The sequence below is a fragment of the Schistocerca nitens genome, chromosome 1 (assembly GCF_023898315.1).
Source record: "Schistocerca nitens isolate TAMUIC-IGC-003100 chromosome 1, iqSchNite1.1, whole genome shotgun sequence".
Taxonomy (NCBI): Eukaryota; Metazoa; Arthropoda; class Insecta; order Orthoptera; family Acrididae; genus Schistocerca; species Schistocerca nitens.
This window is the reverse complement of record NC_064614.1, coordinates 514,295,914-514,319,351: the sequence shown is the minus strand read 5'-3', so window position 1 is coordinate 514,319,351 and position 23,438 is coordinate 514,295,914. Positions and strand designations below refer to the sequence as shown.

The following is a 23,438-nucleotide window of genomic DNA, read 5'->3' as shown; positions in this document are numbered from 1 at the left end:
TATCAATAGTTACATTTTAGATCACATACTACTCAAATCATCTGACTAGTGCTATATCAATATTTACAAACACATTTTCTGATGTTTGATGTTCTCATTTGTACAGAAATGTATATTAACATATACTCACATCATGTATGTTTCCCAATTGAGGGGGAATTATTTTAATTGTTATAGGGTCTATGATAGGAAAATTTATTTCTAATAGTTTCACAGCTGATTTTATATTATGTAAATATAACAACATATAACATTAATTTATTTACTGTATTTGGATATGACAGTTCTCATTGGTTATGATAATAACTGAAGTAAAACAGTTTTCCATTATTACAATTTTTTCTTCGAATTTTATTATAAAAATCTCATAAGACATACACATTAGTTTAGTTTCAGATTCACTGAAGATATGCCAGGTAGTAATTAAAACATATTTTAACTCAGATACTAACTGTTACTAGAAATGTGTGTGGCTTGAAATAGCAGTCTACATTCTGAAAAGACAAAGAAATCTTACCTAATGTCATATTTGAGCCTGTCAATAAACATAAGTTACAGGGGATGCATAATTATGGAAAATTAAATAATATGTGGAATCGAAAAGTATATTATATTCTCTCCTTACAACTCAGATTTATGCATGGCATCAGGATGTGACAAGATTTTACTCAAGGGTTACAAAACACAGATGCACATATTGTGCAATCTGTGGTATATAAATCTGCCATTTAATAATATCAGTCATCAGTCCAAAAAAACTTATAATATATACCATAATGTTACACAGTGGGTTGTAAACATTACTAAAAGTAAAGAACTGAATATGTGAAAGAAATAACAGGACAGTTTCTTGTAATGTTAGACTGTGCACACAAGGAGCCAACTCATTCGAGAAAGAGGAGTAGGTAAATATTAAAAAAAAATATTGTACTTGTTCATTATTGTAGATCACTAAAAGAGGAGATCTGCAAAAGAAATACATAAGAATACAACAGGCTCACTGATGAAAATTTATTTTTGATGAGTGAAATCAATATATCTTCAATAGAACTGAATTATGATAGGGGGAATGAAACAATAGTATTTTTTTCAAAATCAATCAAAAATTTCTGCCACTAAAATTTGACTCAATATATTTAGTCTTTTCTCTAACAAATGCAGATAATATATGAGTATTTATTTGAAATTTATGATTGAAAAGTAATAAAAATGAAATTCTGTAAGTGGTGTATTGTTCGCAGAAACTGAAGTAACAAATAATTAAAATATACAAAAAAGCTAATAAACTTACTTAACACCAAGGTACAATGTAAATACAAGAAGGTTGGCTAAAAACTGAAACATGTGTGCCACTTCTGATTGACATTGTGGTATTACCACTGATGGAAACATTATTTTGCGGTTTGCAAGCAATGCAACCTGGAAAATGTCACTGAGGGATATAGTTTCCTTCTAGGATAAAACTATAGCAGTTCACATAAAATATGAAGATCCTATAACATGACACACTTGTTGATGAACAGCCATGAAGTGTAATTAGTGTTTTTAATATAAAGACTACTTAGATACGAAATAAATAACTGACATGAGAAATGACGCCCGTTTCAGCATATATTTGGCTGTTTAAAAACAGGAACTTAACAAGTTTGATAGTCAGCATGTCTCATACTTCAGAATGCAACATCATTCTCAATCAAGACAACATCATAGAATCTATTTGTGTAATTGGAAGATTATACTTCATCTCATTTGGGTGGGTTAGCTGATTTAGCTATATATGACTAGAACAATGATTTAATAATATTAAATAAGTGTTTTTCCTTTTTGCAGAAATTTTGGGTTTTTAAATACATGCCATACTTCACACTATTTTTAATGACAAACACTATATAGCACAGAACTTGAAAATTGTACAGAAGTTCAGTTATTTGAATGTGTTATACTTCTTTTCATATCCAAATACGTGAGGTCCAACATCACAAAAGAAAATTATAGATTCAAGCCCACATTCAGGACATCTTACAGTTTATTTACCATGGAAAGATGAAGATGTTTCTTTAGTATTTTTGTTTGTTGTTCATGACTCATCTGATGGGTGTCATACAGTATTCCACTCATCATACACTTCAGGTATTGTTGGTAGTATCGCTATTTCTGCTCGTCATTTCGGCATTTGCAAGGGGTGGTGGTGCTGCCTGAGAAGCGAGCCCTTGAAGAATATCATTTACTGGCTGCAGAAGACCTTTCGCCCTACGTAATTTATCCTCTTCATCAATCTTTCGCCATCTTGCCAAATTTGCGTGACATTGGTCAAGTAAAGGTTTCGTCTCTGGTATCAGTTGGTGCAATAAGGAGTAGCATGGTATACAGATGCTGGTCAGGAATCCCACCTGCAAAGTAACAGTTGTTAATGACCTCGTGATTGTCTGCTGTTAGATGGAGAGCGAAAATGCAAATAAAATTATTTAAAATGAAACCAAAGAAGAGCTATGAATTCTATCACATTTAAGAAATGAATTAATCAATAATTATACATTTTTAAGGTAACTGTGTTGTGGGTGCAAAATTTATCTATGAAAATGAGAAGAAATGTAAGCAGCTGTTGTGATGGTTGTGTTTACACGGATTTAAGAGTCTGATTTTGACATCAGCAGTCTGAGAGAGAGCTAACTTACATGTTATTCAAGCAAGCAACTAAATTTCTTCTACTAACAAGGAATACGAGCCAATTGAAATTTCAAGAAATGACGAAAGCACTATATTCTTTAAGATGACTTATGCTATGACTGTAATAACATGTATTAATGTCATCAAAGTGTTCCACGTTGGCAAGTTTTATTTTAGGTGCTTCATTATGACATAAATGTCGAAACTGCCTGCTAGCGCAATTAGTAAATAATAATACAGCCTACTACGGTCCATGTTTTTATTCACAAAATTTCTAGAGGCAGTGCTCCACACAGAAACAAAATTATTCTTTAAGATAAACCATTAAAGTGAATTGTTCTGCCAGTCATTCGAAGACGAAATATAACTGTCTTATTTCATTGCCAAAAAGTCACAGGTTGTAATCACAGTTACTTTTGGGGAGGCAATATTTTTATTTCTCTAACTTACAGGCGCCAGAAGCACTGCCATAAATTATATGATTATGAATGACCAATTTTTGCGTTTTTCACTTTCTTCACCTGCTACTGAGGGAACTAGTTTATGTTTGGTCTGGAAATTCGTAATTTACTGATGTTGTTGTTGTTGTTGTTGTGGTCTTCAGTCCTGAGACTGGTTTGATGCAGCTCTCCATGCTACTCTATCCTGTGCAAGCTTCTTCATCTCCCAGTACCTACTGCAACCTACATCCTTCTGAATCTGCTTAGTGTATTCATCTCTTGGTCTCCCTCTACGATTTTTACCCTCCACGCTGCCCTCCAATGCTAAATTTGTGATCCCTTGATGCCTCAAAACATGTCCTACCAACCGATCCCTTCTTCTAGTCAAGTTGTGCCACAAACTTCTCTTCTCCCCAATCCTATTCAATACCTCCTCATTAGTTACGTGATCTACCCACCTTATCTTCAGCATTCCTCTGTAGCACCACATTTCGAAAGCTTCTATTCTCTTCTTGTCCAAACTAGTTATCGTCCATGTCTCACTTCCCTACATGGCTACACTCCATACAAATACTTTCAGAAACGACTTCCTGACACCTAAATCTATACTCGATGTTAACAAATTTCTCTTCTTGAGAAACGCTTTCCTTGCCATTGCCAGTCTACATTTTATATCCTCTCTACTTCGACCATCATCGGTTATTTTACTCCCTAAATAGCAAAACTCCTTTACTACTTTAAGTGTCTCATTTCCTAATCTAATTCCCTCAGCATCACCCGACTTAATTTGACTACATTCCATTATCCTCGTTTTGCTTTTGTTGATGTTCATCTTATATCCTCCTTTCAAGACACTGTCCATTCCGTTCAACTGCTCTTCCAAGTCCTTTGCTGTCTCTGACAGAATTACAATGTCATCGGCGAACCTCAAAGTTTTTACTTCTTCTCCATGAATTTTAATACCTACTCCGAATTTTTCTTTTGTTTCCTTTACTGCTTGCTCAATATACAGATTGAATAACATCGGGGAGAGGCTACAACCCTGTCTCACTCCTTTCCCAACCACTGCTTCCCTTTCATGCCCCTCGACTCTTATAACTGCCATCTGGTTTCTGTACAAATTGTAAATAGCCTTTCGCTCCCTGTATTTTACCCCTGCCACCTTCAGAATTTGAAAGAGAGTATTCCAGTCAACATTGTCAAAAGCTTTCTCTAAGTCTACAAATGCTAGAAACGTAGGTTTGCCTTTTCTTAATCTTTCTTCCAAGATAAGTCGTAAGGTCAGTATTGCGTCACGTGTTCCAACATTCCTACGGAATCCAAACTGATCTTCCCCGAGGTCAGCTTCTACCAGTTTTTCCATTCGTCTGTAAAGAATTCGCGTTAGTATTTTGCAGCTGTGACTTATTAAACTGATAGTTCGGTAATTTTCACATCTGTCAACACCTGCTTTCTTTGGGATTGGAATTATTATATTCTTCTTGAAGTCTGAGGGTATTTCGCCTGTCTCATACATCTTACTCACCAGATGGTAGAGTTTTGTCATGACTGGCTCTCCCGAGGCCATCAGTAGTTCTAGTGGAATGTTGTCTACTCCCGGGGCCTTGTTTCGACTCAGGTCTTTCAGTGCTCTGTCAAACTCTTCACGCAGTATCTTATCTCCCATTTCGTCTTCATCTACATCCTCTTCCATTTCCATAATATTGTCCTCAAGTACATCTCCCTTGTATAAACCCTCTATATACTCCTTCCACCTTTCTACCTTCCCTTCTTTGCTTAGAACTGGGTTTCCATCTGAGCTCTTGATATTCATACAAGTGGTTCTCTTCTCTCCAAAGGTCTCTTTAATTTTCCTGTAGGCAGTATCTATCTTACTCCTAGTGAGACAAGCCTCTACATCCTTACATTTGTCCTCTAGCCATCCCTGCTTAGCCATTTTGCACTTTCTGTCGATTTCATTTTTGAGACGTTTGTATTCCTTTTTGCCTGCTTCATTTACTGCATTTTTATATTTTCTCCTTTCATCAATTAAATTCAATATTTCTTCTGTTACCCAAGGATTTCTATTAGCCCTAGTCTTTTTACCTACTTGATCGTCTGCTGCCTTCACCACTTCATCCCTCAGAGCTACCCATTCTTCTTCTACTGTATTTCTTTCCCCCATTCCTGTCAATTGTTCCCTTATGCTCTCCCTGAAACTCTCTACAACCTCTGGTTCTTTCAGTTTATCCAGGTCCCATCTCCTTAAATTCCCACCTTTTTGCAGTTTCTTCAGTTTCAATCTGCAGTTCATAACCAATAGATTGTGGTCAGAGTCCACATCTGCCCCAGGAAATGTCTTACAATTTAAAACCTGTTTCCTAAATCTCTGTCTTACCATTATATAATCTATCTGAAACCTGTCAGTGTCTCCTGGCTTCTTCCATGTATACAGCCTCCTTTCATGATTCTTGAACCAAGTGTTAGCTATGATTAAGTTATGCTCTGTGCAAAATTCTACAAAGCGGCTTCCTCTTTCATTCCTTCCCCCCAATCCATATTCACCTACTATGTTTCCTTCTCTCCCTTTTCCTACTGACGAATTCCAGTCACCCATGACTATTAAATTTTCGTCTCCCTTCACTACCTGAATAATTTCTTTTATCTCGTCATACATTTCATCTATTTCTTCATCATCTGCAGAGCTAGTTGGCATATAAACTTGTACTACTGTAGTAGGCATGGGCTTTGTGTCTATCTTGGCCACAATAATGCGTTCACTATGCTGTTTGTAGTAGCTAACCCGCACTCCTATTTTTTTATTCATTATTAAACCTACTCCTGCATTACCCCTATTTGATTTTGTATTTATAACCCTGTAATCACCTGACCAAAAGTCTTGTTCCTCCTGCCACCGAACTTCACTAATTCCCACTATATCTAACTTTAACCTATCCATTTCCCTTTTTAAATTTTCTAACCTACCTGCCCGATTAAGTGATCTGACATTCCACGCTCCGATCCGTAGAACGCCAGTTTTCTTTCTCCTGATAACGACGTCCTCTTTATTAGTCCCCGCCCGGAGATCCGAATGGGGGACTATTTTACCTCCGGAATATTTTACCCAAGAGGACGCCATCATCATTTAATCATACAGTAGAGCTGCATGTCCTCGGGAAAAATTACGGCTGTAGTTTCCCCTTGCTTTCAGCCGTTCGCAGTACCAGCACAGCAAGGCCGTTTTGGTTAATGTTACAAGGTCAGATCAGTCAATCATCCAGACTGTTGCCCCTGCAACTACTGAAAAGGCTGCTGCCCCTCTTCAGGAACCACATGTTTGTCTGGCCTCTCAACAGATACCCCTCCGTTGTGGTTGCACCTACAGTACGGCCATCTGTATCGCTGAGGCACGCAAGCCTCCCCCCAACGGCAAGGTCCATGGAAGAAAATAGCCAGGCCTCTAATAATTTATTAAATTAACCTAGTAAGTGCAACAGACCATTACGACGTTTGACACAGTAACAAAATACAGTATTTTTACATATTATTCTGGAGTATTTAGTGCTGACGATAACACAAATTGAACGAAGTAGGGTTCTTGGGTTTATAGGTAATCGCATATGAAGATTCACTTATCACAATGTGTGCATGTAATTTTGATCTGGGTGCAAAGGAAAACTGTGGGAAATGTTTTAAAAGTCTCTTAAGGTAAAATCACAAAATATTAGAGATGCGACATTACGGCTCATACAACTTCGTTCACTAAAATATCTTAAAGCAGTAAGACTCGTTGGGAGATTTTGTATAATGATCCAATGTGTACTACCCATTTTATTTGAAGTATTTCTTCCCACATTCAACCCATCTCTTCATTATTTAGATCGTGCCCCATTTTTGCCAAGAATCTTCTGGCAGTTGTGCATATCCTTGTCCCATATTTCCAGTAGGCCTTCGAGCGAAACTGGGACAAGCCTAGATCAATAGAAATTGCTTTTTGGATATTTGAAACCGCTACAGAATTTTGACCAGCAATAGGCAGGCTGCTGTATTTCGTTTCTTGATAGGAATATAGTAATATTAAAGCCAGCTGTTATCAACAATAACAGTGCTCTTCACATAGCGATAAGCGCCGGTATTTCTTGGCATCGCAAATATGATGTTATACCTGTTCCTTTGTCAAGGTGTGTGGTTTCCATAGACATAAAAGTAACTTCTCTATTAATATAATACTGCTGCGATTTCCTATGTCGGTTAACAGAACGCCGAAGGTTTCGTCGACTAATTTCCATACTAAAGTAGTAGTCTGTGATACATGTCTCCCGCGAGACAGCCATGAGAATCTGTGGGCACGATATTCATAAATTAGCCAATTCCTTCTACACCTGCACATTTCCATGAGAGTCGTGACTCTTAGTACACCTCAGCTGCAACAACAGCGTTTGGTGCACCGGAAACAATGGGACGCACAGAATTCTTCTGTAGACAATTGAAGCCCAATCGGAACTCTGCGCAATATTTTCCTTCAGCAAGGCAGGTATAAAACCAATACCAGCTAGTGGGACTAAAGTTTCTTCAGTAATTACCAACTTCCACGACTTTCTGGAACCAAAGAGAGTCGTGACACAGGATTTATCCCATGGCCTCCAAAACTCCTTTTAATATAAGCGGATATCAGGATAACAGTGGTAAGAGACACCAGGTGGACAACTAAAGCCCAGCTCCCTGTTTCATGATATACGGCTTGGTCAGAAACAGTCTGAAAAGTTTGTAAGGGTATTGCAGGGTCGATTGTGCCGAAAAATAATTGTTAAGATGTAAGTAGGCTGTTTAGGTTTTTTTATTGGTAACGCCACCTCTGTATGAAAATCACTGGCTGTGCTGTGTGCAGTCTGTGGCTGCTTTGCATTGTTGTAATACTCGCCATTGTAGTGTTAGGCAGCTGGCTGTGAACAGCGCGTAGCGTTGCGCAGTTGGAGGTGAGCCGCCAGCAGTGGTGGATGTGGGGAGAGAGATGGCGGAGTTTTGAAATTTTTAAAATTGGATGTCATGAACTGCTATGTACACTCCTGGAAATGGAAAAAAGAACACATTGACACCGGTGTGTCAGACCCACCATACTTGCTCCGGACACTGCGAGAGGGCTGTACAAGCAATGATCACACGCACGACACAGCGGACACACCAGGAACCGCGGTGTTGGCCGTCGAATGGCGCTAGCTGCGCAGCATTTGTGCACCGCCGCCGTCAGTGTCAGCCAGTTTGCCGTGGCATACGGAGCTCCATCGCAGTCTTTAACACCGGTAGCATGCCGCGACAGCGTGGACGTGAACCGTATGTGCAGTTGACGGACTTTGAGCGAGGGCGTATAGTGGGCATGCGGGAGGCCGGGTGGACGTACCGCCGAATTGCTCAACACGTGGGGCGTGAGGTCTCCACAGTACATCGATGTTGTCGCCAGTGGTCGGCGGAAGATGCACGTGCCCGTCGACCTGGGACCGGACCGCAGCGACGCACGGATGCACGCCAAGACCGTAGGATCCTACGCAGTGCCGTAGGGGACCGCAACGCCACTTCCCAGCAAATTAGGGACACTGTTGCTCCTGGGGTATCGGCGAGGACCATTCGCAACCGTCTCCATGAAGCTGGGCTACGGTCCCGCACACCGTTAGGCCGTCTTCCGCTCACGCCCCAACATCGTGCAGCCCGCCTCCAGTGGTGTCGCGACAGGCGTGAATGGAGGGACGAATGGAGACGTGTCGTCTTCAGCGATGAGAGTCGCTTCTGCCTTGGTGCCAATGATGGTCGTATGCGTGTTTGGCGCCGTGCAGGTGAGCGCCACAATCAGGACTGCATACGACCGAGGCACACAGGGCCAACACCCGGCATCATGGTGTGGGGAGCGATCTCCTACACTGGCCGTACACCACTGGTGATCGTCGAGGGGACACTGAATAGTGCACGGTACATCCAAACCGTCATCGAACCCATCGTTCTACCATTCCTAGACCGGCAAGGGATCTTGCTGTTCCAACAGGACAATGCACGTCCGCATGTATCCCGTGCCACCCAACGTGCTCTAGAAGGTGTAAGTCAACTACCCTGGCCAGCAAGATCTCCGGATCTGTCCCCCATTGAGCATGTTTGGGACTGGATGAAGCGTCGTCTCACGCGGTCTGCACGTCCAGCACGAACGCTGGTCCAACTGAGGCGCCAGGTGGAAATGGCATTGTAAGCCGTTGCACAGGACTACATCCAGCATCTCTACGATCGTCTCCATGGGAGAATAGCAGCCTGCATTGCTGCGAAAGGTGGATATACACTGTACTAGTGCCGACATTGTGCATGCTCTGTTGCCTGTGTCTATGTGCCTGTGGTTCTGTCAGTGTGATCATGTGATGTATCTGACCCCAGGAATGTGTCAATAAAGTTTCCCCTTCCTGGGACAATGAATTCATGGTGTTCTTATTTCAATTTCCAGGAGTGTATATTATGAGTTTTCAACATTATTAAGGTAAATACATTGTTTGTTCTCTATTAAAATCTTTCACTTGCTAACTATGCCTATCAGTAGTTAATGCCTTCAGTAGTTTGAATCTTTTATTTAGTTGGCAGTAGTGGCGCTCGCTGTATTGCAGTAGCTTGAGTAGCGAAGATTTTTTGTGAGGTAAGTGATATGTGAAAGGTATAGGTTAATGTTAGTCAGGGCCATTCTTTTGTAGGGATTTTTGAAAGTCAGATTGCGTTGCGCTAAAAATATTGTGTGTCAGTTTGAACACAGTCCTGTATAATTGTTAAAAAGGGGACGTTTCATATGTCGACCCTTAGCTGAGGATACCTCACTGGAATGTTCTGATTTTTTCTTGTAGTTTGTGTAATTAGTGCAGCTTTTGTTTATTACTAGCGCGTAATTATTGTGGTGTCACCGCTAGACACCACACTTGCTAGGTGGTAACTTAAATCGGCCGCGGTCCTGTAGTACAAGTCGGACCCGCGTGTCGCCACTGTGTATTCGCAAACGTAGCGCCACCACAGGGCAGGTCACAAGACACGGACTTGACCTCGCCCCAGTTGTACGGACGACATAGCTTGCGACAAGACGTATCACGTCTTCCTCTCATTTGCCGAGAGACAGATTAAATAGCCTTCAGCTAGTCCATCGCTACTACCTAGCAAGGCGCCAGTTGTATCAGTGCTAATTGCTTACTACTATGCAAGAGATGTATTTCAACAAGAACAAGACTACATTAAAGTTAAGTATATTAAAATCTCTCTTCTTTTCTTTATAGTTTTCATCCAGTCTCCTGTTTCAGAATTTACGCCCGTCTGCGTTAGTTTCGCGTGCACCTAGCCACTCATTGTGTCGAGACCTTAGGGAATCGACACAACAATTATAGAGAGAATTTCCTTTGTAGTTGTAGTTTTTCATTGTTGTACAGTAAAACAGTTGTGGCATGCATGTAGATTTGCAGCAAGTATTTCGCAGCTGCGCTTGCAATTAACTAGATATTATTTTCATTGCTATGTTAATGTGTTCCCCTATTTTTGCTCTTCAAATTGTGTTTTTCTGTGTTGTCATGTGAAATATTGTGACAATAATGGCGTGTGAAAAACGTAACACTAGGCTCCAATGTAAACTGAGGAATGACAGCGAAGACGAAAGCAGTGTGTTAGCGCCACCGTGTAATGAATTAACTAATATTCAAAGTAGTAATTTGGTAATTGTGCATAGGGAAATGGAGCGGGTGGCAAATAATGGTGTAGACAGTGAAACAAGTAGTGAACAGGGAAGCATTATCGATCGATCGGTCGGCAACAGCTCGCCTCAGGAATACGAAATGACAGGACACAATCTTGCAAATACTGCAGATTCAGGTTTTGGGTCCTCACCGTTCTCTCAAATAAGTCAAGACACATTTTCTGCTCGTCAAAATGTAAATGTTGCCGGTGCAAATGCAGTGCCGAAAAGCATAGAGGAACCGATTCCAGACACTAACACATTATTATTGCAATTAATGCAGCAAATGGAACAAAATCAGAGACAAACACAGCAAAAGCTTCAAAAGTGAGACACAATGGAACAAAATCAGAGACAAACACAGCAAAAGCTTCAAAAGTTAGACACAATGGAACAAAATCAGAGACAAACACAGCAAAAGCTTCAAAAGTTAGACACAATGGAACAAAATCTTCGGACGTTAGACACCACACTTGAACAAACACGTGAAGATTTAACTACTGAGTTACATAATATTGAATCGAAATGTCAAAAAGTCTGTAATGACGTAAAAACACAAATTTGTGAGCATTTTCAACCTATTTTTTCGCGGCATGAAAATGCATTACAGAATCACGAAGCAGCCATAAAAGAACTGCAAACCATTGTTCATGAAAATCATGAGACCTTGTCGGCTAAAATTGACTCAGTTGCATCTACCGATTCGGTTACGCAACTTGCAAAAACTCAAGAAAACTTAAAGGACACAGTAGATTCGATTTCAACACAAATGGACACTCTGAAACTTGGTTCATAAAAACACACTGAGGAAATGTGTTCACTATCGGAGAAAGTAGCCGAACTTTCGGATCAGTTCACTAACTTATCTACGAAGGTAGATGATAATCTAAACGACACAAAACCGGCAGTCTTTAATGACACAGAAGAGTGCGAACAAATTAGGAAATTCAAACAAAATCAGAATCAAATTAATACGCAACACCAAAGAGAAATCCGGGAAGTACAAGATCAGCTGACTCAGGTAATACAAGAGTTACGTATTTCGGAGGACACTCGCGCCCCAATACGGGAAGAGGGACATAGAAATACGGAAAAGCCACAAAATAATAACACAGGACACTTCGGAAATTATGAAAGAAATTGGAAAGGCACACCGAATTTTGAGATGGAACCGCCGAAACGACGTAATAATGACCGACATGCGACTCGCCGACATGATGATTTTGACTATAAGCTGTTCATTACTACACGTAAATTCAAAACATTTAAGAATTCCGGCAACGACATTCATCCACAAGCGTGGCTTCATCAATTCTCTCATTGTTTTCCTCCCAACTGGTCATTAGAGCACAGATTAGAATTTATGTGTGGCTACTTAGAGAATGAACCAGCTGTAAGAATGCGGTCGGTCATTCACGATTGCCACAGTGAAGGAGAGTTTTACCATGCCTTCCTCTCAGCATATTGGTCTCAAGCTACACAAGACCGAGTAAAACATAGCATCATGATGATGAAACACTTTGAACAATCTGAATTTTCCAGTCTTGTCAAATATTTTGAAGACATGTTGCATAAGAATCAGTATCTTTCAAACCCATACAGTCCCTCAGAACTCATCCGCATTTGCTTAATCAAACTGCCTGAACATTTACGACATATTATTTTGGCAGGACGTTGCAAAGACGACATTGAAGCATTTCAGGGACTCTTACAAGAATTAGAAATTGACAATGACAATCGCGGAACGTGAAACCAGGAACACAACAATTACAGGTCACATCCGTCGCAATTCCGCGATGAAAGAAATAATAAATGGACGCGACAAGGTTATTCTCACAACACAAATCGTGACCAAAACAGACACCACCCATATGACAACCACTGGCAGAGTAACAATAGTTACAGAGAAAGATCGCATTTCTGTAGTAATGAATATAACAGAGATTACCTTAGAAACAGACAATATGGGAACCAAAACAATTATTATCAAGGGAGACAGAATAACTTCAGACGCAACAGTTCAGCGTGCAGTTACGATTCAGGAAGAAATTCTCCACCACATGACCGACAAGAAAGAAATTATGAAATCTACCGACATGACCGCAGACGAGATAATCATAACGACAGACCTGAATTTCATCAGAACTGGCGGGATTCAAACAGAGCAGGGCACTTTCGACAACGTGAATTTGTAGAAGTTAGGCCTCCTAATCCCAATAACGGCGCGCGCCAACAAAGAGACAGATAATGACTCGCACAGCAGGCAGCCGCGTGCGCCAGCTGGCTCAGAGAAAAATAACATAGATGCTAACCTTGAGAAAAATTCCAGTATTCTTTACCGACATATTCCACACGATGATTTCGTTGAAGCTGAAACTCTGCGCACTAGAAAGGGTAAAAGATTACAATACATTTCACATGTAAAACCGTTTATTGAAAGAAAATCTGCTTTTTAACTTTGTCTTTGCCATAAAACTTTTCACTTCACATTTCTAGTATGCTTTGTCAGACTTAAGAAACTGTTAACATGCAACAATGTTTGAAGTCAAATATCCAGTCAAGAACCAAGAGAACTTATTTAAACAGAAATTACGAATGCATTGTTATTGTGAACAGACGACACAGTGGTTAGTTTATGTGACAGCTACACGATTTTTATCACGACGCTACTAATGAGTGACAGTTTACAATGTTGCTTTTGCAGTGTTTCTGTTTCATATCTGCACAGTTTTCTGTTTTATTCTGGAAAGTAAAACATGTTTTAGTAGTAACTTTTGTGGTATAGCTACAATGAGACAGCCTTTTCCGTAGCACAACAATACGTTACAGTACAGTACTTTCTTCATCACAACAATAAGCGTAATAACTACGATATCTATACACAAAGCATTTCACTTTTGTTTATCATGAGGTAAGTACATTCACTTCTGCAGAACTTAGCTTTCGGAGGACGATAACTACGAGACTTCCACAGAGATTATCTTACAACATGACGCACAGTTTAGCGCTACAGTACACGTATTTGAGTGATTAATTTCGCACTTAAAACATTTATTTTTTTAAAGATATTTGAAGTGCAATGATACAAGGGTTTTCCGTGATACATTTCATTCCATTGCTGTAATCTGTAACACCTGAGGGTATAATTACATTAATCCTCAGGGGGGTACAAGCCTACTTTGTGTACCATGTGTTTGGCAAGCACAAGGAGCCCTAGCTAATATGGTATTTGCTTATACAACTTTACACATCGGTACCATATTTCTCTAACACACAAATTACACAGCTATCTGATCATGTAACTGAGAGATAAACATTTTTTTTTACTACATCAGTGACAGATGTTTACGTAATTACACAGTTGGATAACTTCACACTTTGAAATTGTATTTTGTCTGTACTTTGTGAAATGCTCATATTTTTTCGGAACCATTGTGATACTATGAGAACTTTGAATGATGTATTTGGTAGGGGAGCATGATCTTTAAAGTACATTTCAGGTAGATGACACTTTTGAAATGAGCAGAGAATTTTTTTTAGGTTTTGAGACTATTGGAGGAAGCTACGACGCTTTTGAGAGTTGACTGAGGTTTTATGATGTTATGATGAAGATGTGTATTACGCTGTTGCGGTATGTTTATGATCAATAAGCTGATGCTATATGAGTTATTTGATTATGCTACGTATCTGTTATGATGAAATATTGAAGAAGTGTCGATGAATATTTATATGCGTAATAAGGTAAGGAGTAATGAATAGTGGTTAGGGACTCTGACTTGTGAAAAAGGATGTTGGAAACCAAGAATCGTACTTTAAGAGTTATGAAATGTGTGTAAATGCGTGAATGTATCACAATGCCGGCGAAAATTTTTTGGACGCTGTTATATTTATAGGATTTTGTTTCTACAGATGTGTAACCCAAATTCTTGACCTGTGAAATATTTTTATATGAGACTGTCACTGTGGCGGAAACTGCCGTCGTAAATATTTCAGCAAGAAAGGTAAGTGACCTTGGCGTAATGCGTTTTGGGCGCCCAGCTGAGAGGTAGTCGTCTGACAAAAGAAAGCCATTAGGTGGAGAGAAAAAAAAAGGGGGGCCATTATCCTCGCTATTGACGTACCTTTGTAGAAAGCATCGCAAATATGACATGCTCATTACTTGAAAACATACCATTACTCGTACTTTATGCTACTTACTGAAATGCATATGAACTGATGGGAAATATTCGTACATCTGCACACCTGATTATGACAAGTGTCTTTCTACGAGAATTGAGAGAATTTCTACTAACTTATGAAATGCCATATGGCTAATGAATGACGTTTCACGCCTTGCTTTGCCTATTTTGTTTAATATCTAGTTTCTAGCTGCACTGCAGCATTAGTTAAAATAAAATTTTATAGATGTACTAATATAAATATTTTCTGTCTACAGATCCAGTAAATAATAGTTTTGTGTTATATTTCCAAAAAAATGAGGGAGCACAAAAAGACATTTCCCTTCACAGGAACTGCATACATAATTTTCTTTTCAAGTACTTGGTAATTTCTTTTGTAGAAATAGTTGTGGTGCACCACTTTAATTACATAGACATTAAGATGTGATTATACATTTCCCTTATCTGCATTGTTATCTTTAGTGTACTATTTTTTCTGCTTGAGCTATGTCATGTTTAGGTATAAGCTATTTCACTTTCTGCTGCTGTTTGCCAGACATAGTGCTACTGAATTTTAATTTGTGTTACTCTGCTAAGCCAGATTTATTTTTCTTGTTTGCTGCACATTGCCTTATATTAGTTGTAATATTGCAATTGCTTTGCTAATTTCTGTAATGCTGCTTCCTTTGCAAATCTGCATTTTTTTGTCATTGCTGTTTGTGTTAATTGTTTTGTGCTGCTGCATTGCCTCGCCCCTTAGTTTAGTATCTGAGCTCAGTAGATTTAAGTTAGCTTAAGAGGGGGTAGACTATATAAGAGAATGAGTTGCGATGAATTGGAAGAAACGCATTGAGAAGTTATACAAAAAAGTATAGAAAGCAGGTATAGCTAGGACTTTTTGGGAATAATGATGAACGAAGGGAGATCTCCAAGAAAAAAAAGGTTTTGTTTGCAAAATACTGCAGTACCAAATGTTACACTGAAAACAAACCCTGTGCGATGGACCAAGAAGTTGTGGTAATCTTTGTTGGCCCCCCGAGAACGTTGTACAAGATATTGTACCCGGTTTCCTGTACACTGACGTCAACTCAGTCAACAAATGCAAATTAATATACAGTACTGCAAGACATCTACAAGAAATCTACAGTAGATCTGTAATAACTAACAACTGCGACCAAGGCTAAACTGATAAAACTTCTTCAATCCAAGATCACATTTATAGCCAGCGTTCATCCATAGTATATGTTTCATTAACAAACGACGCGTAACTGTAACTCTATTGCACACACGCTATTCCAAGATATGGCGTACTAAACGAAGTGGAGCGTGTGGTCGCCGGCGGGCAGACAGCGTCAGCCGTGGGCCTCTGCTGTTCCTGCGGTCGCCTTATGGCAGTCAGCGTTTTAATTGCTGGCCCGAGGATGTGCTGTTGTTTACGAAATGAAAACCAAATTAAGAATATTAATATGAAAACAAAATGCTAAGCAGAAATATTCCCGTACACGAAAAATTCGTTGTTTGTTTTCACGTCCAAGCGAGTGTGTAAAAATAAATCGTAGGTGGTGAAAATCGATGAAAGCTGTAGAAACTGAAAATTACATTGGAGAACCTTCGAATCTATATTAGAATACGAATTCGATTTTCAGATATTATCAGCCAACAGTAATAAACAAACATAATGTATAGTTATTTACGTCAAGGTTGTAATACTGTGTTTACGAGGAAGGAATTGCAGATATACAAAGGGACTGGAGTACTATACAACATATTCTAAATCTACATGTTTGTAGGACTGTACTTGAGGTTAATGGACTTTCTAGGAGTGAACTGGAAAACCAGAAAAATACTTATCGTGAAAATGCAATTATTTTATTTTATTTTATTTATTTTATTTATTGATTTATTTAACCTGGCAAGATTAGGGCCATGAGGCCCTCTCTTACATCTAACCAGGCATTCTACTTATTTTACATTCATATGTTTTAGTAGGCATGCTAAACTACATCTAGTACAAAAAGTGAAATAAACAATTAGGAAGGTACACCTGGAAAAATACACACATACAGAGTTTATATTCGTAGATCATAAGTACTGTTACAATTAGACATTATTGAAGAGACAGATTTTATATAGGAGTGCTGGCAGCAGGGAGTATGAGGGAGACTCATGGTGAAGGGAGGAGAAGAATAGAGAGACATGATGAAACATAATTAAGGAAATATAAGGGAAAAGAAGATTGCGTGGCTAATAGAGATAGATGAAGAGGAAGGCATCTCAGGAGCAAGATAGGATACGCTAGCTTTGCTATTTGACAGATGAGAGGATTGGCCTTGTACATTAATTTTGTGGAGAACTTTATGAGGATGATAGTAGGAAATGCTTCAACTTCTTCTTGAAAGCAGCAGGAGATTGAATTTTGCGCAAGGTAAGCGGCAATTTGTTCCAGAGGCGGACAGCGGCAACTGAGAAGGAGTTTGCAAAAGTTTTTGTTTTGTGAGTGGGCACAGTTAGGATACCAAATAAGAGTGACCTCGTGTTTCGATTATGATGGCATGACAGGTTTTTAATCTCTGAAGCAAGGTACTGGGGTGCTTGCGTGACGAGGAGTCGGTGAAGTAGACATAGTGTGTGGTAGTCATGCAATTTGTCCGGCCGCAGCCACCCTAGCTCGGAGTATGAAGCACTAACATGATCATATCGGCGAATGTTGCAGGTGTAACGCACACAGGCATTCATGGTTAGCTCTAGCCGTCTTTTGTTTTCACTACTTATGCCTTGTTGAATCACGTCACAATAGTGGAGGTTCGGTAGAACGAGTGCTTGCACGAGCTGGCGTTTCAAGTCCTGTGGAAACATGTTCCGAAACTTTTTGAGAGCATAGAGACAAGCAGACGTCTTTCGGCACACTGCGACTGTATTCTCCGCCCAGTTGAGATGCTCATCCAAAGTTACACCCAAGTTCTTCACTGTTTTCTGATATGGTATTGGAGTACCGTCGAGCAGAATAGGAGGTAGCCGTTCGCGGAAATCTGAACTTATTAATTTCTGATGGGCTATTAAGATTACTTGCGTCTTTTTTGCATTTAGTTTAAGCCCCAGGTTTTTCGCCCATGTCACTACTGAAGACAGATCATCATTCATCTGAGTGATTGCAGTGTTTACATCTTCAGGTCTGACGCTTAGGTAGAGCTGGAGGTCGTCGGCATAGAAATGATATTTACAGGAGGACAGAACCGACGAAATATCGTTGACATATAAAGAAAACAGAAGTGGTCCTAAGACTAATCCTTGTGGCACTCCCGAGGAAACATGTTTCCAGGAAGATTTTTCATTTACGCAGACAACACAATGCTGTCTGTCTTTTAAGTAGCTTTCAAACCATCTCATTGCACTATCAGAGAAATTAAGCTGTTGCATTTTTCTGAGCAATATGTCAAAGTTAACAGTGTCAAAAGTTTTGCTGAAGTCTAGTAGCGTCAATATTGTTGCCTTTCGATTGTCAATGGCATATTTCAGGTCATCAGTTACTTTAATTAGAGCAGTGTTTGTGCTGTGATGTTTACGGAAACCGGATTGAAATTTGTCATATAGGCTGAATTCATGCAAGTGTTCAGTGATTTGGTCATGAACAATATATTCATGTGCTTTGGAAACAGCAGGCAGTATGCTAATTGGTCGGTAATCACTAGGCAGTTGCGGGTTTTCGATCTTAGGGATGGGTCGAATTATGCTTCTTTTCCATGCAGTGGGGTATATTCCGTTCACGAGGGAAAAATTAAATGTGTCAGTGAAGACAGATACTATGTTCTTGCCAACCGTATACCAACGGTTACGAGTCAAGGCTATCTGTCTTATTATGTGTTAACCGATTTTACACCACAATAAAACACGTTTTCTGCTGATGGATGTAAATGATACAGAAACTCATGTAATTCCTGTACATATTATACTGTTCCTTTTCATTTGTTCAAGGTGTTGAAATTACTACTTATCTCTACTAATTAAACTACGTAATGTTCATGTGTATTCACTCTCAAGTTTCTTTACTCAAAGCAAGACAGAAGTTAGTGACCTTGGTGGTTGTGGCTGCTAGATTCACCAACAACAGGAAATCTTTAGTATTTAGTTTCCCGGTATATCCTTCTCATTAATGGTTTAAACGTATAAAGCGAGCATAGCGTAATCAACTATTGTAACTTGAACAAAAAAGAATTTATTGATTTAGACTCTCTCCACCTCATATTTTCAGATTTAGTCTCTCTTCTTTTTATTTTTCGCGAATGGCTGTTTTAAAAGGCAACTCTCAACACATTTACATTTGGCCATTAAAACAGTAACACAAGTAAACACGAAAATAGTATTTATTGTGAATGTACTGTATGGTAGGGAGAATACTTGGTTGAATTTGTAATTTTACGGTATAAATGGTATGAAATTTGGCAATCAGAGGTTCCTCCTCTGGCAGCAAGAATGATTCTAATCAAGGTGGACGTGACATATACTGGAACGTCATTCCATGTTTCCTGAACTCGATTCCAGAGTTCATCAACTGTAATGGTTGTGGATTGAAAACAGCCTCTGTATCAATGCAGACCAGGCATGCAAGGGCATTGTGCGGCCCGGAACTGTCTTATTGAAAGATAATGTCATGAAGACCTCGCAGACAGAGTACAGTCACCCAACTTAGCACGTCAGAAATATACCTGCAGCTGCCCAAATTACCGGCTATGCGAACTTGTGGTGATCGTGTTGTGTATCCTGTGGCGCCCTGTTCTATCACGTCAGGTACTGGGGACGTATGACGAAATGTGCGATTGCTAAAGTTCGTTTCCTTTGAGCCTCCACAATTGGCTAAATTCATCGTAACGCTGTATGCAGAACAGGAACTCGTCTGGAAAGACGACATGGCAACACTCCTGTGTCCAGGGTTGTCACAGTGCGCATAACAATCAGCGCGCTTCTCTTTGCTGGAGAGGGAGGGAAACCCGAAACTTTTGTCGTCTCCGTGATGCTCCAGACGTTGTCGCACTGTCCTTGAGGACATTTCATTGCTGCAAATAAGCCCAGTTCCTTACTCAAGCTACGTTATCTCTCTGACGATCCTGCACAGCGGATCGAACTGTCTCTGTCCTCTCGGGTACTAGTCACGTGGGGCAAACGGATTTTGCATGACATTAAGCACTGCTCTCTGAACCCATTTATTCTATATTCGCATTACAGTTGTTGGATCCCAATCACCGCGGGCAACAATACCACGAAACGATGAACTGCCGTCTCGTTACGCCGTGATCCTGTAGTGATGTAGGTGTAGATACTACCACTGTCGAATTCAGACATTTGAGAGTACATTTTTCTCCTTCTTAAACCAGACATAACATATCTCCTCGAAGCCAACCAACATTAGAATGTGATTTCTGAATGAGGGACCAGCAGCACATACAGAATGTAGGTGGCATTACCACTACCACCACGGTACGGTTGTGCTGCAATAAATAGATTTTACCACACTTTCTAGTGTTTGTGATGGTTGGACGGTAGCGGCCAACGTGTGCGACGCCTTTGCTCCTTTCCAGCAGTGACCTCACGCGGCAGCCATGCAGGGGTCTCTAGGGCCTGCGGGAGTATGCTGCTGACTCGGCGGATTTGGCCGCGATGGATGAAAGGTATCTGATGGCGTCGGCGGTGGGCCGCATACAAAGGAGAGGAACAAGGGTCAGGTCGATGGGTGGCTGCATTATCGCTTACGGAGCGGTTTGCTCACTGTTACATCTTTCAGCCACATATGATACATTGCTAAGCTACCGACTTTGTACATGTTTACAGGAAATCACAGAAATAAAATCTAACGTCGCAAAGTTCCACGTATAAAAAGAGTACATAAAGATTAAATAAATGCGGTTAACAAAATTAATACAATATTCTGTAGCCCTGTCATCTGCTCTACATCTACATCTATACTCCGAAAGCCGCGCGATCTGGGGCGTCTTGTCACGGTCCACGTGGCTCCCCCCGTCGGAGATTCGAGTCCTTGTGGGTGTGTGTGTGTCGTCCTTAGCATAAGTTAGTTTAAGTTAGGTTAAATCGTGTGTAAGCTTAGAGACCGATGACCTCAGCAGTTTGGTCCCAAAAATTTCAAATTTTTATACTCCGACAGCGATAAAAATTTTTCTAACAGACAGGGAGCAGTATGTCGTCCTGAACGGGGTGACTTCAACAAAAACAAGCGTAACTTCAGGTGTGCCCCAGGGCAGCGTAATAGGTCTTCTGCTTTTTACGATTTACATAAACGACCTGGTTGATGGTATTGACAGCGGCCTTAGACTGTTTGCCGATGATGCTGTAGTCTACAGGAAAGTAGTATCCACGAAAGTTGTGAACAAATCAATGGGGATTTGCAGAAAAAGTATGCGTGGTGTAATGACTGGCAGTTATCTCTCAATATTAGTAAGTGTAACCTGCTGCGTATAACAAGGCGAAAACTCCCATTAATGTACGAGTACAAAATAAATGTCCAGTCTTTGGAAGTGGTAACGTCCGTCAAGTACCTGGGTGTGACTATTAGAAATGATCTCAAATGGAATGATCAGATTACACAAGTAACAGGTAAGACGAACTATAGATTGTGGTTTATTGGTAGAATCCTGAAACGATGCAGTCCTTCAACAAAGGCAATAGCTTACAATACGTTAGTTTGTCCGGTCTTACTGTTCGTCTGTATGGGACCCTTACCAGTAGGGTCTCATTCAAGAGACTGAGATGGTCCAAAGAAGAGCGGCAAGATTCGTGGCTGGTACATTTAGCCATCGCGAGAGCGTTACGAACCTCATAGAAAGTTTGAAGTGGGACACACTTGCAGATAGACGGCGCGCTAAACAGAAGGGGCTGCTCACTAAATTGCGAGATCTGATCTTCACCGAGGATGTAGAGCATATATTATTACCACCAACTTTCAAATCGTGCAATGATCTCGATTCAAAGATAAGGGGAATAAGAGCTCGTACTGAGGCGTTCAGACTGTCGTTTTTCCCTCGCGCGATCCGCCATTGAACAGAGGGGGGGGGGGGGGGGGGGGAATATGACTTTGGCGCGAATTGTGCTCTCCACCACACACCGCTTGGTGGCTAGCGGAGTATATATGTAGATGTAGATGTAGATCTGGGGCAGTGTGGCGGGGACTACTTCTGGTACTACTAACCGATCCCCTTTTTCTCTTTCCATTCGCGAACGGCGAGTGGGAAGAATGACTCTCGGCAAGTCTCCATATTAGCTCTAATTTCTCAAATTTTCTCGTCGTGGTCAATTTGCGAGACGTATGTGGGAGGAAGTTCAAATGGTTCAAATGGCTCTAAGCACTATGGGACTTAACATATGAGGTCATCAGTCCCTTAGAACTTAGAACTACTTAAACCTAACTAAACTAAGGACATTACACAGATCCATGCCCGAGGCAGGATTCGAACCTGCGACCGTAGCAGCAGCGCAGTTTCCGACTGAAGCGCTTAGAACCGCTCGGCCACAGCGGCCGCCTGGAAGGAATGTTGACCGATTCTTCCCTGAAAATACTCTCTCGAAATTTCTACAACAAACCTCTACAACGCCTTTCTTTTTGCGGCTGCCACTGGAGTTTGTTTTGCATCTCTGTAACGATCTTACGTGGGCTAAACGATCCCGTGACGAAATGTGCCGCTCTTCTTTGGATCTTCTCTATCTCTTCTATCATTCCGACCTGGTAAGGGTCCCAGAACGACGGACAATACTCAAGAATAGATCGAAAAAGCGCCTCGTAAGCCACTTAGTGGAAACTCAAGATTCTTCCAGTGAATCGTAGTCAGTCATCCGCTTTTCGTACTAACTGTTTTATGTGGTCATTCCATTTATAGTCGCCCAGCGTAGATACTCCTATATATTTTACGGTAGCAGTTATGTCGACATGGCAATATAATATTAAAAAAATATATAAAATGCTTAACGCCACGAAGAAGTTATTTATCTAAATATATGCTTCACCATTTTATAATTTCTGATTTCAATCCATGTCGTCAATATACACTATTGGCCATTAAAATTGCTACACAAAGAAAAAATGCAGATGATAAACGGGTATTCATTGGACAAATATATTATACTACAACTGACATGTGATTACATTTTCACGGAATGTGGTGCATAGATCCAGAGAAATCAGTGCCCAGAACAACCACCTATGGCCGTAATAACGGCCTTGATACGCCTGGGCATTGAGTCAAACAGAGCTTGGATGGCGTGTACAGGTACAGCTGCCCATGCAGCTTCATACCACAGTTCATCAAGAGTAGTGACTGACGTATTGTGACGAGACAATTGCTCGGCACACCATTAACCAAACGTTTTCAATTGGTGAGAGATCTGGCGAATATACTGGCCAGGGCAGCAGTCGAACATTTTCTGTATCCAGAAGGGCCGGACAGGAACTGCAAAATG

General features: G+C 40.4%; 1 protein-coding gene across 1 annotated transcript in view; it reads right to left on the bottom strand.

Moving 5' to 3' along the window:
- Positions 1-447: 447 nt before the first annotated feature.
- Positions 448-23,438, bottom strand: part of LOC126253228 (probable 3',5'-cyclic phosphodiesterase pde-5) — an 824,318-nt gene continuing 801,327 nt past the window's right edge. The window contains exon 16 of the mRNA XM_049954419.1: positions 448-2,390. Within this exon, the coding sequence (XP_049810376.1) occupies positions 2,127-2,390 (264 nt within the window). The 3' untranslated portion in view covers positions 448-2,126. The remainder of the gene's footprint in view (positions 2,391-23,438) is intronic.